The sequence below is a fragment of the Denticeps clupeoides genome, chromosome 6, assembly GCF_900700375.1.
Source record: "Denticeps clupeoides chromosome 6, fDenClu1.1, whole genome shotgun sequence".
Lineage (NCBI taxonomy): Eukaryota > Metazoa > Chordata > Actinopteri > Clupeiformes > Denticipitidae > Denticeps > Denticeps clupeoides.
Window position 1 is genome coordinate 2,612,691 of NC_041712.1, and position 16,331 is coordinate 2,629,021.

General features: G+C 40.4%; 2 protein-coding genes across 2 annotated transcripts; one reads left to right on the forward strand and one right to left on the reverse strand.

Moving 5' to 3' along the window:
* Positions 1 to 8,080: 8,080 nt before the first annotated feature.
* On the forward strand, positions 8,081 to 10,101 carry LOC114792732 (collagenase 3-like). The gene is made up of 5 exons (XM_028984099.1): positions 8,081 to 8,195; positions 8,333 to 8,574; positions 8,899 to 9,047; positions 9,502 to 9,630; positions 9,701 to 10,101. The coding sequence occupies exons 1-5, from the start codon at positions 8,091 to 8,093 to the stop codon at positions 9,877 to 9,879; spliced, it is 804 nt and encodes a 267-aa protein (XP_028839932.1). The 5' UTR covers positions 8,081 to 8,090; the 3' UTR covers positions 9,880 to 10,101.
* Positions 10,102 to 13,145: 3,044 nt separating this feature from the next.
* LOC114792320 (collagenase 3-like) lies at positions 13,146 to 15,611 on the reverse strand. Its single transcript, XM_028983314.1, has 10 exons — positions 15,490 to 15,611; positions 15,163 to 15,401; positions 14,934 to 15,082; positions 14,494 to 14,622; positions 14,249 to 14,410; positions 14,014 to 14,143; positions 13,797 to 13,930; positions 13,540 to 13,699; positions 13,339 to 13,442; positions 13,146 to 13,254 (listed from the first exon to the last, which is right to left on the reverse strand). Exons 1-10 carry the CDS (start codon positions 15,589 to 15,591, stop codon positions 13,154 to 13,156), a joined length of 1,410 nt encoding a protein of 469 aa, XP_028839147.1. The 5' UTR covers positions 15,592 to 15,611; the 3' UTR covers positions 13,146 to 13,153.
* Between the last annotated feature and the right edge of the window lie 720 nt (positions 15,612 to 16,331).

The following is a 16,331-nucleotide window of genomic DNA, read 5'->3' on the forward strand; positions in this document are numbered from 1 at the left end:
TTTTTTTTAAAAGCCTGTCTAAGTGTTTATGTAAGAATGGACATCGCGGGAGCATGCTTTGTCTTGCATAACAGATGTCCGAAGGGGGAAGGATGGAAGGAGGTCATAAATTACGCGCAGGGTCCGATGGAGAAGGCAGAAAGGGAGAAGGCCATAAATTACGCGCACAGTGTCCACTGTCCAGTGGAGAAGGGGAGAATGTAGAAGGGTAGATGGTCATAAATAACGCGCTTTTTCCTCATACAGATATGTCATCAATCATTTTTGACATAAAGTATATAATTATTACTACTTGCGTGTTAATGTTCCCTTGTCCTGTGTAGTTTGTATTAAACCCCTGTCCTGTGAAATCGTGCGAATGCGTCCTCCTTCATCGCCATGTCCAGCCCACCCGTGACAGTACCCGTTAGTTTTGTCTCACACGCACTTCGATAGCAATGCTGTGACTGCCAAACTACAAATACTCTAGAAAGCAAAGGCAAATAAAGCTAACAAACTGCAGCATATATCAACATTAACATGACGATAACGATTTTTAAATTTAATTGAACTTACCAAAAAATCGACTGCTGTTTATCTTCAGCTGTTGTCGCTGTGCTTCAGTCCACCAGAATTCAAACCATTTTCAGCCCGCGCAATCCCATAATGCAACAGAACAGTAAATTCTTGTAAAAATATTTAAAATACAGTGAAAGCACCTCCTACCTGTAAATTAATTACAGCTAACAGTGAAATATACAGTTAACACTTGTAAAACCCTGTATAACCCATAATGCATTGCAAATTACAGCAATAAATAGTAAAATGGCAAACCAGTAAGTTTCTGTACAATTTTGCTGTAAAAAATACAGCAATTTGTTACAGTGTGTTATTTATGCTGTTTAATCAAAAACATGCAAATAAAGACAACATGAACAAAAAACACTATTAAACATGTGAAGCAAAAGAAGACACATGTATATTAATCTTTCATGACTTTTTACTTTTTCATAGTCACTGAGTCATCGTGAAGTCATTGAAGAAAGTTTCCCATAATTTTTCCCATGTTATTGTAATTAATTTAATGAAAGAGTCTCTGTAAAATTATCCATCTCAATTCACACATCCAGTTTTATTTGTGTAACAGATGAAACCGAACAAACCCAAACACTGCTAGAGTTTTTGTAATTACATGTTATTACTATGTTTACAATGGTGGCTGTGCCAACTACACATCCCACTTTCTCCGTCATTAGCTTAGCTTTCTCAAATAAACACATCAAACCATAGGTTATCATTTTTATTTATTTACTTATTTATTGTTAACCATCCTAGCGAACAGTGAGGTACTCACTGCTTTAGCTTCATTATCCATCCATAGTTCCACACAATTACACATACACACCATTCATGTTTTCACCGTGGTTTTCCTGGTCAAGCAGCATAAATGTTTCCCATGGAAACTTTGTATTATTTGAGTCATGTCCTTCGTCTTATGAAATGTTAAATTGAAAATATGTACAGGGATGTGTTGATATATAGAGATCCATATTTGATTTGAATATGACCGCCTGCTTTCCCCCACTGCCATCTTAAACTCACCCACTTACAACAAACTTACAACAACATTTATTTCTTATATAGCCCAAAATCACATACAGTATGTCTCAATGGGCTTTGACAGGCCCTACAGTTGACACCCCCACACTTGACCCTTCTGCACACAAGGAAAAACTCCACACAAAAAAACTCTAGGAGAGAGGAAAAAAAAGACAGGAAGAAACCTTGGGAAGGAGTGATACAGAGAGGGACCCCCTTCCAGGGTAGAGTGAGCCTGCAAATGGTGTCAGTGCAGGGTTGGGGATGATATAATAATAAGTATTACAGTTGTAGGGTTGAAGAATCCAGGATGTAGTCAGTGTCATGGTCTAGATTACGTGTCCATGATGATGTTACTGGTCGACTTGAAGATCCCTGAAGCTGTACTTGTAACGGTGGTGGTGGCTGTGGTGACCCTCTGGTTTGTTTCATGTTTTGTCCTTGTTAAGCAGTTGTCAGGAACCAGGATTTATTTGCTGGTCTCTTCACTGGGGTCTGCCAGTAGTCTGGGCGCTTGGTTCCGTGTCTCGGAGAAAACAAACAGAAGCAGCGGCAGACGGTTTCACTGTATGACCGATACTGAAATATGTGGTTATAGTGGTATATTGGTGCTACAGTGGCCCGGTACCCTTACTAGGACAGCCTAACTAGGGTGAATTTAACTTTGTCTGTGTCTAACAGGGGGACTCTTTGATAAACTGGACTTTATAATTGAGACTGCGTCAAAGTGAAGTGAAATGAGGGTCTAGGACTTTAACAAAAAGCCAGAGAAAACAGATAGGTTTTGAGAGTCCCGGACACTGACAGGCAAGCTGTTCCACAACTGCGGAGCTCTATAGGAGAAGGATCTGCTCCCAGCTGTGACCTTCTGCACCTTTGGTACCAGTAGTGACCCCGCACCCATTGATCGAAGGGGGCGTGGCGGTTCGTAAAGAACCAAAAGTTCACTCAGGTATTGCGGGGCGAGACCATTTACAGCTTTATAGATCAAAAGTAGGATTTTGTAGTCAATCCTAAATTTGATTAGTCTATGATTGTGGGGTGTGTTTAAGGGGACAGCGTAGTATGCCGGGGGCCTTTGTGTGGGTCAGGTTGGTGGTTCAGGGATTAAGGAGCATTAGTGTAACAGCTTGCTGTGAGGCTGTGAATCTGTATCTTTTGTCATATGTATATATATTGATGCCGATGATGGTCGGCTGTAAATAGACTTGCTCCTTTTATCCTTCACTAAACCTGGTGTGTTTGACCTTTTTTTTTTGGTAGAAGCGCCCAGTGTAGACAGGACACGGACGTTCCTGCTTCACAAGGATGCTGACCCTTCCTTGGCTTGCCTCGCTGAGGGTGATGGGTTAAAAGCAGAGGACAGATTTCATTGTGTGCACCGTGTGCTGAGCTGCAGTGTTTCACAATCACTTAATTTTCAGCATCAGTATTTTGAACCTGGTGCATGCAGCTCTCTGTGGAGTGGTCAAACTGGTTTGGATCCTGAAGGTTGTTCTGGGTAGGGTTGTGAGAAAGCTGATAGATGATACATTCTAGGATTTTGACAGAAACAGTAGGAGAGACTGGAAATATAAATATTGGAAATATTAGAGGGATTGGGAGTGGATAATTCTAACCTTTGTGAAGGATTTTTGGACTAGCCCAGATGTGTATTGAGCTGAGGGAATTGGTGGTTTGAGTAGAGCAGGAAAGATCCTTGATGCATGAGTTCAATTTATGGACCAGCCCACCATAGAATATTAATAATAATAACAACAACAATAATAATAATTCACTTTCCTACATGAATAATTTTACTATAATTAATGAGGTCTACATATGAAATTAATTAAATGAAAGTGCTATATTTATTATAACTGTTCTGAAAGCATCCATCCTGTCATCATGTCTACAAAAAAACTTTCACCAGCAGTTCTACATAGATCATCCACAAGAGGGCCATAGAGTGTAATCGAAACAATTCAGATTAACAAATTATTATTTAATGACACTCAAAGTTCCCTGGCTTTAACCCCATCAAACATCTTTAGAATGAACTGAAATACCTTCTCATCCAACATCAGAGTCTGACCTTATAAACATGCCATAGAATTCAGAGCCTTTTGTGAAGGTGTGGAAGCTGTTATCGCTGCAATAGGGAGAACAGATCCATATAAAGTCTGTGTGTTTAAATGAAATGTTTTCTTTTGGCACAAAGAAGTGCTATTCTTCTTTCATGTTCTTTCATGTTGACTCCTATGCACCATACTGCAAATACACTTTTTAAAATAAAATCTAATTAGTTGAAATTTGCAAACTCATTGCCTCAAAAAGTTTGTGTTTCCCCTTTATTCCCCGTTGTTTATTTGTGTTCTTTTATTATTATTAATAAATTCTTTGTTCCCAATATGTCCCGCCTCTGCGCTTCCTTCCCCCATCAGCCCGCCGGCGTGACAGCACCCAACTTGAGAGGACCTCAAGTTGCCACTGAGATCCCCTTGAGCAAGGTTCACCTGATCCGCGTCCGAGACCGTGATGAGTGGAAAACTACCTTCATCAGCCTCACCAACTTTATGAGAGTCTCGTTATCCACTTTGGACTCTGCAATGCACCCGCTGTTTTCCAGCAATTCACCAACAACGTTCTTCACAACATGATGGGATGGTGAGTGTATGCCTACCTGGATGATATTCTCATTTCTTCACCATTTCTGGAAACCCACATCCATCATGTCAGAGCAGTCCTGAGAGCTTGCCCACTGGCTGTATTGTAAGCTGGAGAAAGGCCTTTTCCACCAGCGCTTCACCATCTATTCCCAGGGTGTGACCATGGAGCCCAAGAAGCTGGAGACAGTGGCAAAACAGTTCCTCTGATTTGCAAACTTCTATCGACACTTCATCCTTGGCTACAGTACAGTCGCAGCACCCCTCACTGCTCTCACAAAGCCATCATCCTAAATTTGATGGGTAGCCATTGCAGTGGAAGTCAAGTTCATGACCGAGTCCACGAAAATGTCGGAGCTTCAGAAGGGGCGGAGCTCCAGTCCTTTATAGGCTGTCCGGATTGGGCTGCAGCATTCTGAACTAGCTGGAGTTTACTCATGCACCTACTAGAGCATCCAGATAGTAGTGCGATGCAGTAATCTAACCTTGATGTAATAAAGGCATGGACCAACTTTTCTGCATCGTGCAAGGGGATGATGTTTCTTATCTTTGCAATATTTCTAAGGTGAAAGAATGCGATCTTAGTGATTTTATGTACATGCGAAATGAATGAGAGACCTGCATCAATGAGGAAATCTATATCCTTTACTTCAGTACTTAGAAAGGCTATCCAGAGTTATGATGTAGTCAGCCATCTTATGTCTGGCTGCTTGAGACCCAATTAGGAGAGCTTCCATCTGATCAGGGTTTAACAGAAGAAAGTTGGTGAGCATCCACTGTATAATGTCCTTCAGACAATTCTCTACTCTGTTCAGCTGCTGCCTCTCGTCTGCCATTGCTGATAAATGTAACTTTGTGTCATCAGCCTAGCAATGAATGCTAATACCGTGTTTGCGAATGACATCACCCCACCACCCACAGGAGGAACATGAAGGGTCCGGTGCAATGTGGATCGGGAGGCAGACCGAGGCGGGAGCTTTGGCAGTGCGATCCTGGGACAAGGAAACTGGCTATTGGGACGTGGAATGTCACTTCTCCTGCAGGGAAGGAGCTAAAGCTGGTGGAAGAGGTTGAGCGGTATAGGCTACATACAGTCGGACTCACCTCGACACATACCATTGGCTCTATAGAACCCAAGTCTTTGAGAGAGGTTGGACACTCTTCTTTGCTGGAGTTGCTCTGGGTGAGAGGCAGAGGGGTGGATTTGGCTTTTTGTTTGCTCGAAGATTCTCAGCCTGTTTGTTGGGGTTTACCCTGAGGGACAAGAGGCTAGCTTCCCTGCGCCTTCAGGTCAGGGAATGGGTCCTGACTGTTTTTGCGCTTATGTGCCAAATAGCAGCTCAGAGTACCCACCCTTTTGGAGTCCTTGGGACGAGTGCAAGATAGTGCTCCGATAGTGCTGGGGACTCAGGGGACAGCATGACCTGGAGGGGAGTGATTGGGAGGAACGGCCTGCCAGATATGAACTCGATTGGTGTTTCGTTATAAGACTTCTGTGCAAGCCGCAGTTTGGCCATAACGAACACCATGTTCGAACATAAGGATTTATTTGGGATGAGGATCAGCACCTCCAAATTTGAGACCATGGTTCTCTACCAGAAAAGTGTGGCTTGTTGTTGGGAGAGAGGTCCTGCCGGCAGTGATGCGGACGCGGAACCGATCTGTCATGGTGAAGAGAGAGCTGAGCCAGAAAGCAAGGCTCTCGATTTACCGGTCGATCTATGTCCCAATCCTCACCATGGTCATGAGCTTTGGGTAATGACCGTAAGAACAAGATTGTGGATTCAAGCGGCCGAAATGAGTTTCCTCCGTAGGGTGGCCAGGTGCAGCCTTAGAGATAGGGTAAGGAGATAGAAGCAACTGATTTTATAAGCCATTTACACCTCAACACAACACCCCCTCACCCTAAAAAAGCATGCTTCAGGTTCTCAAACAGCTCACAGAATGCTAGTATTATAATCAGTCTGATACAGAGTGAGCGGCTCAAACTTTGTGTATTTATAACAAACACAATACAAGTTCAGAACAACTGGAACAGTGCTATAAATGAACATTACTTTAGTCAGCCTAAGCTAGAATGGGCTGTAGGGATGTGTGGCTCGATCCTAAATATTCATACTATCAATATCAAGTTGGTAATAGTATTGGATTGACACAAGCACAATGGTATTGAAATTTTTGTCCTTCTATTTCTGTACCATGTTTAAACTGAAAGTGAACGTGCTGGTAGAAAAACTGCTGCTCACACATCAACATGACATCACAGAATGGGTCGGCCCCAGTCTGTTTGGTGCCCCAGGCAAGCATCAACCCCAACCCCCAGCAGATCAGTTCCCAAGATAAACATCGACCGAATCTCATGGTGCCGCAGGACACACACTTTTTTGTGAAATTTTTACTCACCAAATTAACATGTAAATTGCTGCCATGTGGTTTAGATTTATGCGACTTACCTTAACTTAAAATTATTTAGTTAGGGCACATCCAAAGTACTATTAACTCAAAATTAGGGAGTGTTCTGGTCAAATATCCCAAAATCCAACTATAAATCAATGTTGGTATCTTATATTATTGGTTTGAGGAACTATTAAGACATTATTAAGACCATTAAAGACCTCAAAATCTTGACTTGAAAATTACTCAGATCTCAATCTGATGGAGCATGTGATGTGCTGGAAAAACAAGTCTGGTCTATGGAAGCCCCACCTTAACTCAAATTAACTCAGGATTTCTAACAGTGCACAGAACAAAAGGTCTTGTTGAGTCCATGGATTAATAGGTCAGAACAGAATATTAATAGGTTATAAGGAGCTAATAAATGTTGGGTTGCTTCAGTTGTGTGGCTGATCAGCAGACGATTGATGAATTGATTAATTTACATAAAATAAATAGGCTTCACTATAACCCACGATGACATGGTAAATACCAGTAATTCAAATGAGAGTTTTCATTGCAATACAGAATTGTTTAAATAGTCATAACTTTCCATTAATCATTGTTTTGAGTCTGTTAACAAGGAAGGTACTGTATGTGTCCTGTTATATACAAAAGTAATGTATATTGTGTTAATTGACAGAGACTTATGAAATCATGAGCTTTTAAGTCCTGCTACACCACCCTCAGTTAAGTCCTGAGTTACACCCAGAGAAGTAACTATTTGAAGGTTTTTTGCAACCTTAGTTAAGGAATTAACATATATGCATGTGTAAAATCAAAACATAAAGTGTCTGCCTGAGAATTATTACACATACTTCCATCAGACTGTATTTCACTCATTACAGACCGAGTATATGCGTACATATAACTTTCACTGGCCAGAAAGAAAACTATTTGTCTGTGAGATACTCTTATATATAAAATTAACAATTGCATTGCATTACTGCCTGTATTTGTGACCATGGCTATAATAGGCTTAAATTATGTAACAATTAAATTTACATTTACAGCATTTGACAGACGCCCTTATCCAGAGCAACTTAGGGTTAAGTGTCTTGCTTAGGGACACAATGGTAGTAAGTGGGATTTGAACCTGGGTCTTCTGCTTCATAGACAAGTGTGTTACCCATTAGGCTACTACCACCCTTTATGTATGTCATATATCTTCTATACATTTTTGCCCAACACTACAATAAACAAATAATAATTTCTGTCTTTCATCATGAACTGAATCCTATGTCTGCACGACTCCTGCTCTATTGTATTATGATTGTGAAACTGTTTAGAAGTTTCCTTGGTACGTGCATCTGACTGTTGCCTCATGGAAAACATAAACCAGTGATTTTATCCTACGTTACTCAATGCTTCGTCTGCTGTATAAAAGCAGTGAAGAGCACAGAGAGGCCACCTGGAATCTGAGGAGGTAGAGACATGCTGCACGCATACTGCATCTTCCTTCTTCTCACCCTGACCTGTGCCATTCATGCAGCTCCTATAGCATCATCTTCCGGTAAAAGCAATGAAGACATTGCAGAGGTAATGTTAATTACCAGACTAGGGCATTTATCTTGATATCTAAATATGTGGAGTTGACTGGAATTGAATTCTGTAACCACTCAAGAACTCGAATTAATTAACAAATCTTATTTACCTCTTTCTTGTGTATTTTTTAGAGTTACCTGAAAAGGTTTTACAATTTGACTGAGCAGAGGTCAGCTACATCCAGTCGAAGCTCAGGTCAGAAGAGTCTGAAAATTCGTGAGATGCAGAGGTTTTTTGGCCTCAACGTGACTGGAGTTCTGGACCCAGAGACAATTCAGATGATGAAAAAGTCTCGCTGTGGAGTTCCTGATGTCTCACAGTACTCCACTTTTGGTCCAGGGATCAAATGGCAAAAAAACAAACTGACATACAGGTAACTCAAGCCAAAGCAGCATTTAACTTCAAACAGTCCAAGCTGACTGAGCAACATTTATTCACACTATGTTCAGCACTGAATCAGCTGTTCCAAATTTAATCAAATGTGATATTGCTGTTCAAATAATTCAATTAAATGTGATATATTGCTGTTCAAAAAATGCAATCAAATGTGATATTGTTGTGCTAAAATTAGGATGACATAAGTAAGCATGCCCCATACTTTAAGTTTTACTTAACACCAGAAGAGTAATACAAAATACCATTAAACATTGTTTTAATGCAAATGTTAAACTTCACATGCTGTGTTTATGTCCTAAAGATTAGAAAACTACACTCCTGACATGCCGGTGTCGGAGGTGGACAGAGTCATACAGCAGGCTCTCAGGGTGTGGGCGAACGTGACCCCCCTCACATTCACTCGCTTAAATACTGGCACAGCGGATATAATGATCTCTTTTGGGAGCAAAGGTAAAAAAGTACATGCTAAATACATGACGAATTATTTGGATTTTAAAGTTAACACTGTTTGTTTTTTTTACTCTCTATTAGTGCAACAGGGATTGACAGCTATCTCTGACATGGAATTAGTGCATAATAATAATAATAATTATAATAATAGTGGTTAAGGAAGCAACCCCCATAATCAGAAGGTTTGCGGTTCAAATCTGCCAAGGTGCCAATGAGCAAAGCACCGTCCCCACTGCTCCCCAGGTGCCTGTCATGGCTGCCACTGCTCACTAAGGGTGATGGGCTAAAAGCAGAGGACACATTCTGTTGTGTGCACTGTGTGCTGTGCTGCTGTGTATCACAATGACTTCACTTTTACTTAATAATATTTAGAAGTCTAATGAGTAGTTTATTTTTCAATGTATCTGTCATGGACTGGTTGTGTGTAATAGAAAAGCTCCTGTTGATCTTCTAGGTCATGGTGATTTCTACCCATTTGATGGGCCTGGAGGCACTTTAGCCCATGCCTTTTCACCATCTGATGGAATCGGAGGGGATGCTCATTTTGACGATGACGAGAGGTTCACTGAAAATTCATCTCGTGGTGAGTTATTACACAATGTAATATCAAATCTTTACAGCAATTCAGAATGTAAAAGCTTTTTTTTACACAGGGACAGACTTGTTCCTGGTGGCTGCCCATGAATTTGGACATTCCCTGGGCTTATCTCACTCCAAAGACCCAACTGCTCTAATGTACCCTGTATACAAGTACAGGGACCTGAACAGCTATGTGTTGCCCCAGGATGATGTCAAGGGAATCCAGTCACTTTATGGGAAGAAATCCATTTGAATGTTTCAAATATGGCCTTTTAGTGCAAAGTACAATTGTTCAATTGTCATTTAATATCCAGAAGGTAAAGTAAAGGAAATGAAGCATATGTTTGGATAAACTGGTTTGGATAAACCATTCAAAGTTTGCTGCTTGATAACTAGGCAAACAACTACTCCAACCCATCTTTTACCCATGGTGCAAACTGACGATATACATGAAATAAATGCCATATAATGCTAATTTCATTCTCTTTACATCTTTTAATGATGGCAATACTCATTCTGTGTGAGTCTGTTTTGCCATCCAACTCAGGAATGTCTCTCTTTGAAGTTATGAAACGTGTGTGTCAGTGTGCTGAACATAGTTATGAGTATTTTGCTGTGTCATGCAGGGACTTGTACAAGTACACAGAGAAATTCTTTTCCCTGGGTTAGGCTTCTGTGCATTCCCAGTCACTCGTAGGCTGTTGAGGACAGACATGTCTCGACCTTTTTCAGTCTGTTGTGTAGGTGGATAATATTTGGTGTGGGATTTTTGTCACACTAATGACTTGTTGTTGAGGGCAGTGGTGCATGTCTACCACCGGCTCAGGAACTAGTACATGAAGGTTAGAATGCTTTTAAAAAGGTCCAGTGAAAGCACTGTGCTCAATGTTTACTGGTGCTAAGGGCTAAAAAAAAAAATAGATATATAGGCACACAAAAACACACACTCATACGTGAAGGTATAATAGACATGGCAGTGGGGACTGTGATTATTGCATTACATTTCATTTATGATCCAGAGGCATCAAATAGTATTCAAGCTACAGAACAATGTGATATCTTTAAGGCACTAATCTGAAAGTGCTTGGAGTGTAAAAAATAAGGGAAGTTGTAGCAAGTAAGTGCGAGTTTGGATGAAAACCAGACAGCCTGCCATACCTATCAGGACCAGCATCAAGATGAGGGAAAACCATAGCCTCTAGCTATGTGGCATGAGTCACGTAAGTCATCTGTTGAAGATGGATCCTTGTATCTGTTATAGATAATACAGCTGTTTCAGAGTGGAAACTCCTAAAGACTCGTTCAGGTTGGGATGCTGATGTTTTTTTTTTGGAGAATGAAGTCTGGAGAAAAAAGTAGGAAAACAGGGACCACTCAAAGACAAGAACAGATTTCATATTGCATATATACCTCTTCCTCAACCAGATATATCAGAGATGTGGGACAAGATGTAGTCAGTTTTTTTTAAAGAAGCTTAAAAGATTCTATGAACCAACCAAAAGTTGGGAACCATTTACGTTTACAGAATTTGGAAGGTGCTCTTATCCAGAGTGACTTACATTAGTGGAAACAAAGACTGGAAACAGACCGTGTGATGCCACAGCAGTCCTGGACTATCCCAGCACTGCACATCACACTCACACAAGGGTTCTAATCACTCCTCAGCTCCAGGTTGGTCAGAATAGGTTATTAGAACCCTTTATATGTTGCTTTTCTCCCTTATGCCCTTTATTGCATTAGTGATGTTATGCTTTCATTTTGATGCCAATGAAATGCAAATCTACCTGCCCGTAAAATGGACACATTACTTGACTGCCTGGATCACATCAAAGAATGGATGACTTTGAACTTTTTACATTTTAATGAAAGCAAAACTGAGGTTTTCATTTTTAAGCTCAGTGCCACCAGCTATTGCCACCAGCTATTGAACCTCGGTTCCCTGGAGTCCTTTGTACGGAACCTGAGTGTAATCATGGACAGTGATTTTAAAATGGACAATCAGATACGTTCTGTAGTCAAGTCAAGCTTTTATCATCTTTTAGCTAAAGTTAAGCCCTTTATACGCTTTAATGATTTTGAGAAGGCCATACACGCTTTTATTACACCACGGCTTAACTATTGCAAAGCTCTTTATTTTGATCTCCCACAGTCACTGTCATCATGGCTTCAGATGGTCCAGAATGCTGCTGTCACGTCTTCGGGCTTACGGGGGAAGGAAGCGCAGAGGTCTGACATGCTGGGAAGGGTTTTATTATTATTAAATAAACAAACAAATACAAATAAACAATGGCGCGGTGGCCAAAACGGGAAATAAAAGGGAATAAACGTAAACAAACCCGCAGGCGTGTGGCGATTGCCAGAACTGAAAATACTAACACACGGTTACAATGTCAAGTTCACGAAAATGCCGGAGATCTGGAAGGGGCGGAAACATCCGGCATTTAAGCGCTGTCAGGATTGGCCACCGGTGTTGAGCACAGCTGCAGTCAATCCTGACAGCTGCAGCGCACTTGCTGACAGGTATTTAAAAAAGAGAACACTTTACCCCAGTTCTTGCGTCACTGCACTGGTTGCCGGTTCAATTTCAAATTCAATTTAAAATCTTATTGATGGTTTTTAAGGAATTAAAAGGACAGACCCCACTCTACATAACAGCTCTTGTTAATTTTCAGCCAAATCCTAGATCCTTAAGATCGAGTGGCAATGCCCTCCTTCACATCCCTCGATCTTGCCTTAAGCAGAAAGGTGACAGAACCTTTACAATTGCTGGGCCCCGCCTGTGGAACCAGCTACCATCTAACATTAAAATTGCCCCTAAATCCAGGCTTAAAACTCATCTGTAATTAACTCATCTTTATCTTTCCCAGACTTTTAAAGTTGTGTTTTTATTTTGTCCTCCTCAGCCTTCCCAATCTTTTACATTTTAAAGGTTGAATCTTATTATTATACTTTTAAGTCATTTTCTTCAGCGCCCCCCCTCCCTTTTTTTTCTTATTCATTTATTTATTTTATCCCTATTTGTTGCTTCAACTGTCAATGTATTTTACTGTATTCTTCTTATGTGTATTTGTGTGTCATTTAATGCCTGAACAGAACTTGCAGTGGAACTGCTGTTAAAGTGCTTTAGAAATAAAGTTGACTTGACTTGCTGCTTTTCAGTTTGTTGATTTCAGTTCAGGTGTCTTTATTTCAGCCCATTGTTTCAGTATCTTTGTTTTCTGTTAATAAAATCACGCTTATTTCCATATATCAGACATATGCGCCTTCGTCATGCCCCACGACATGACAGATTGGCATTTTCATTTTTAGTTCAGAAATAAATACCCAGAAAAAAAGTGCAGTATGTATTCATTTATTTACAAGAGAAATAAAGTAATGCAAACAATTTTATGCTGTGAAACATGTTTTGACATCAAAATAAATATTAATATAAATATTAAGTCCAAATAATTATAAGTCCAAGTATTTCATTTCAGTAATTTCCATAAACAAAAAAAAAAAACATCAGCGTTAAGGTTCAGCATAATCTAACACTGCAGGAAGTAGTTAACATTGAGACGACGGAGCTGCCTTCTGGCTGTGTAGTCATATTCATACATATCAGGTCCACTGTAGAGGTAGGTATAGCCTGCAGTTCAATATTAAATCAGTTAATGAAGTGAAATAAAATACATCTAGAAAACTTATACCAGTTGCTTCCTCAAACACTCACCTCCTTTTTGAACAGCTGCTGTGACTGGTCCTCGCATCCCCGGAAATCCTTTCTCTACCAGTTTGGGATATCCCTTGTCCATCGTCTTTCTGGCCTCATCATAGCTGTATGAAGCAGAATTTTTTCTAGTCAGAATCTGAAATGATTGTAACCATGACGACCTCCAGTCTGTCTGTGATGTATGCAGCCACGCCCCCTCACCTGTAGAAGTATTTGTCAACAAAGAATAATGATTTCCCGGAGTTTTGGTCGTACAAGGCGGCACTGATTTTGTTCACGTTCTGAGGAAGGCCCATGCTGCTCAGACTCTTCGGATACCCAGTCTCAATGTCGTAACCATTCAAAGCCCAGACCTTGTCTCCTGTTGGCCAAGACAATAATGACATATAATAAACAATGAAGCTAGAACATGTGGTCACTGAATAACTGAAGCGCCACCTGAACAACTGAAGTTTCACCTTTAAAGATAAACACTCGGTCTTTCTCTTCATTCTCATACGCTGCATCGATGTTGTCAGGAAGCTCGGGCCAGTAGTTCTTGACCAGGTTTTGCTCCGCTTTGTTGCTCTGCGGGTAGTTACGCCAGAAGAACCTAAAAGGAAGTGGGGGTAAATGTTAAACACGGTCCACTATCTGAAGGATATCTTACAGCATGGTTCATGGGGATCTCCATACCTTCCCTTGAAGAAAAACATCTCCCCACGCAATGTTGTGACTGCATCTAAGACCAGCTTTCTGTCACAAGCAGAAGGAGTTGGGGTTTGTGTAGGTTTAGGCTTTTCATGATCAACATCAGGGTTTGGGCCTGGAGTTGAAAAAAAAAATCTTACTGTCTTTTTTCAAAAGTGTTCATTATTTCAGCAGCCAATGGTCAGTAAATTATGCTGCGTAAAGGGTACAAACTTCGTACCATACAGAGACTGAATTCCTCTCACATCGTCGTTGGGCAGCACAAAGCGGCTTGGATCTGTGTAGCTGTACACTGGGTACATCAGAGCACCAGGATCCTCAGAGTGACTTAAGCCCAAAGAATGACCAAATTCATGAGCAGCTACCAGGAACAGGACATATCCTGTAACGAAGACACCACAGAACATTTCTTAACAACCCGGTAAAGAAGCAGTAAACACATTCTCTCTTTTCCTAAGAACTCACCATTTGATGACTGGAAAGTGAAGCTCTCGTCGTCATCAAAGTGGGCATCACCGCCAATACCAGTGGAGGGTGCGAAGGCGTGAGCTAAAGTGCCATCTGGCCCATCAAATGGATAGAAATCCCCATGGTCTATAAAAACATAAACTTATTCATTGTATGCAGTGTTTTACTTGAAACTTGAACATTTATTTGAAACTCAAAAGGCACATTTTATAATTCTATATGTCACTTATGATGCTCAGCAATAATCAAAATCAAATGGAAAATGGATAAAAAAGATTTTTTTTTCTTCTCACAGGAGAGTACTGTCATTTTGTCCCATTTGATTACTGTTTTACAGTATTTTAGAGTATTTAAGCATGAATTATGCAAATTCTTTGACATATTATCCGATAAAGTAAGTAAAGTAAAGTAAAATGTATGTATTTTAAATTATTTACCTCTGCTGCCGAAAGAGATCATGATGTCAGCAATGCCAACGTTGATTCGGGTGAACCTCAGAGGAGTGACCTGCTCCCATACCTGCAGAGCTCTTTCTATGGCATTGTCCACTTCCGATGTGGACATGTCAGGGGTGTAATTTTCAATTCTGTTGGATGTGTACTCATTAGCATGGCATATCAACAACTCAGTCTGCTTCTTTTAATATTTTTTAAGCCTTTCACTCACCTGTATGTTAGTTTGTTGGTTTGCCATTTGAGACCTTCACCAAACACAGAGTAGTGTCCCACATCAGGAACACCACAGCGTGGTTTTTTCATCATCTGCAGGGTCTCCGAATTCAGGACTCCAGTGATGTTGAGCTTGAAAAACTTCTGCATCTCAGTGATTCTCACCTTTTCCATGTCTGCCTTGTTAAAGGATTTCCCAGTCTTTTCAGTCGAGCTGTAAAATCTGTCCAGGTACTTCTACAATGGCACAAAAAGCACATGAAGAATTATCACATTGTTTAGTGGCTCAGTCAAAAATTCAACCATAAAAAATAGACTGCTGTACCTTTGCCAAGTTCTCATCGTCTCTGCTGACAGAAGTTGATGCTGGAAATGAGAGTGCTGCAGCCGCCAGGCTGAGGAGAACAAGTAGGTGACAGCTCCTCATGTTTCTCCTTTCTTGTTGCTCAGGGAATCCTGTCTATGTGCTCTGCATCCCATCTTTATATACATCAGGGTGGGCTGTTAGGCAAGTGTGGGTTGAGTCATGGGAAGTTACAACACAGTGACAGTGATGCTGCACTGAACAGGTTAGATCTGGAGGGTTTTTTAAAAAATCCCAAAGTTGTAGTGATATGAATAATCAAACCAACATTTTTAAATAATACAATTATTTAGAAAAAAATATTCAAATAGTTTTTCAATATTTTTTTCTTATTCACAATACAGATTTATATAATTGCTTTATTAGAAATTACATGTTATTATTGTTTAAGTATATTTAGAATCTGTCCTTTCTAGTTAACCGGTTAGTTTGTCTTGAAGTGACACAGAAGATGAACAGCTATTAAAGAAAACCATTCAACCATTTAAACTATGATTACATTTGCTAAAAATGTGTCTCTCATTAAACTTGGTCAGGGTGGTAGTAGCCTAGTGGGTAACACACTCTCCTATGAACCAGAAGACCCGGGTTCGAATCCCACTTACTACCATTGTGTCCCTGAGCAAGACACTTAACCCTAAGTTGCTCCAGGGGGACTGTCCCTGTAACTACTGATTGTAAGTCGCTCTGGATAAAGGCGTCTGATAAATGCTGTAAATGTAAATGTAAACGTAAAATGTTGAGCCAACTGTCTTGTAAAAAAGGAAGCTTAATTAGGAAATTGACCAATTTGATATCATGGG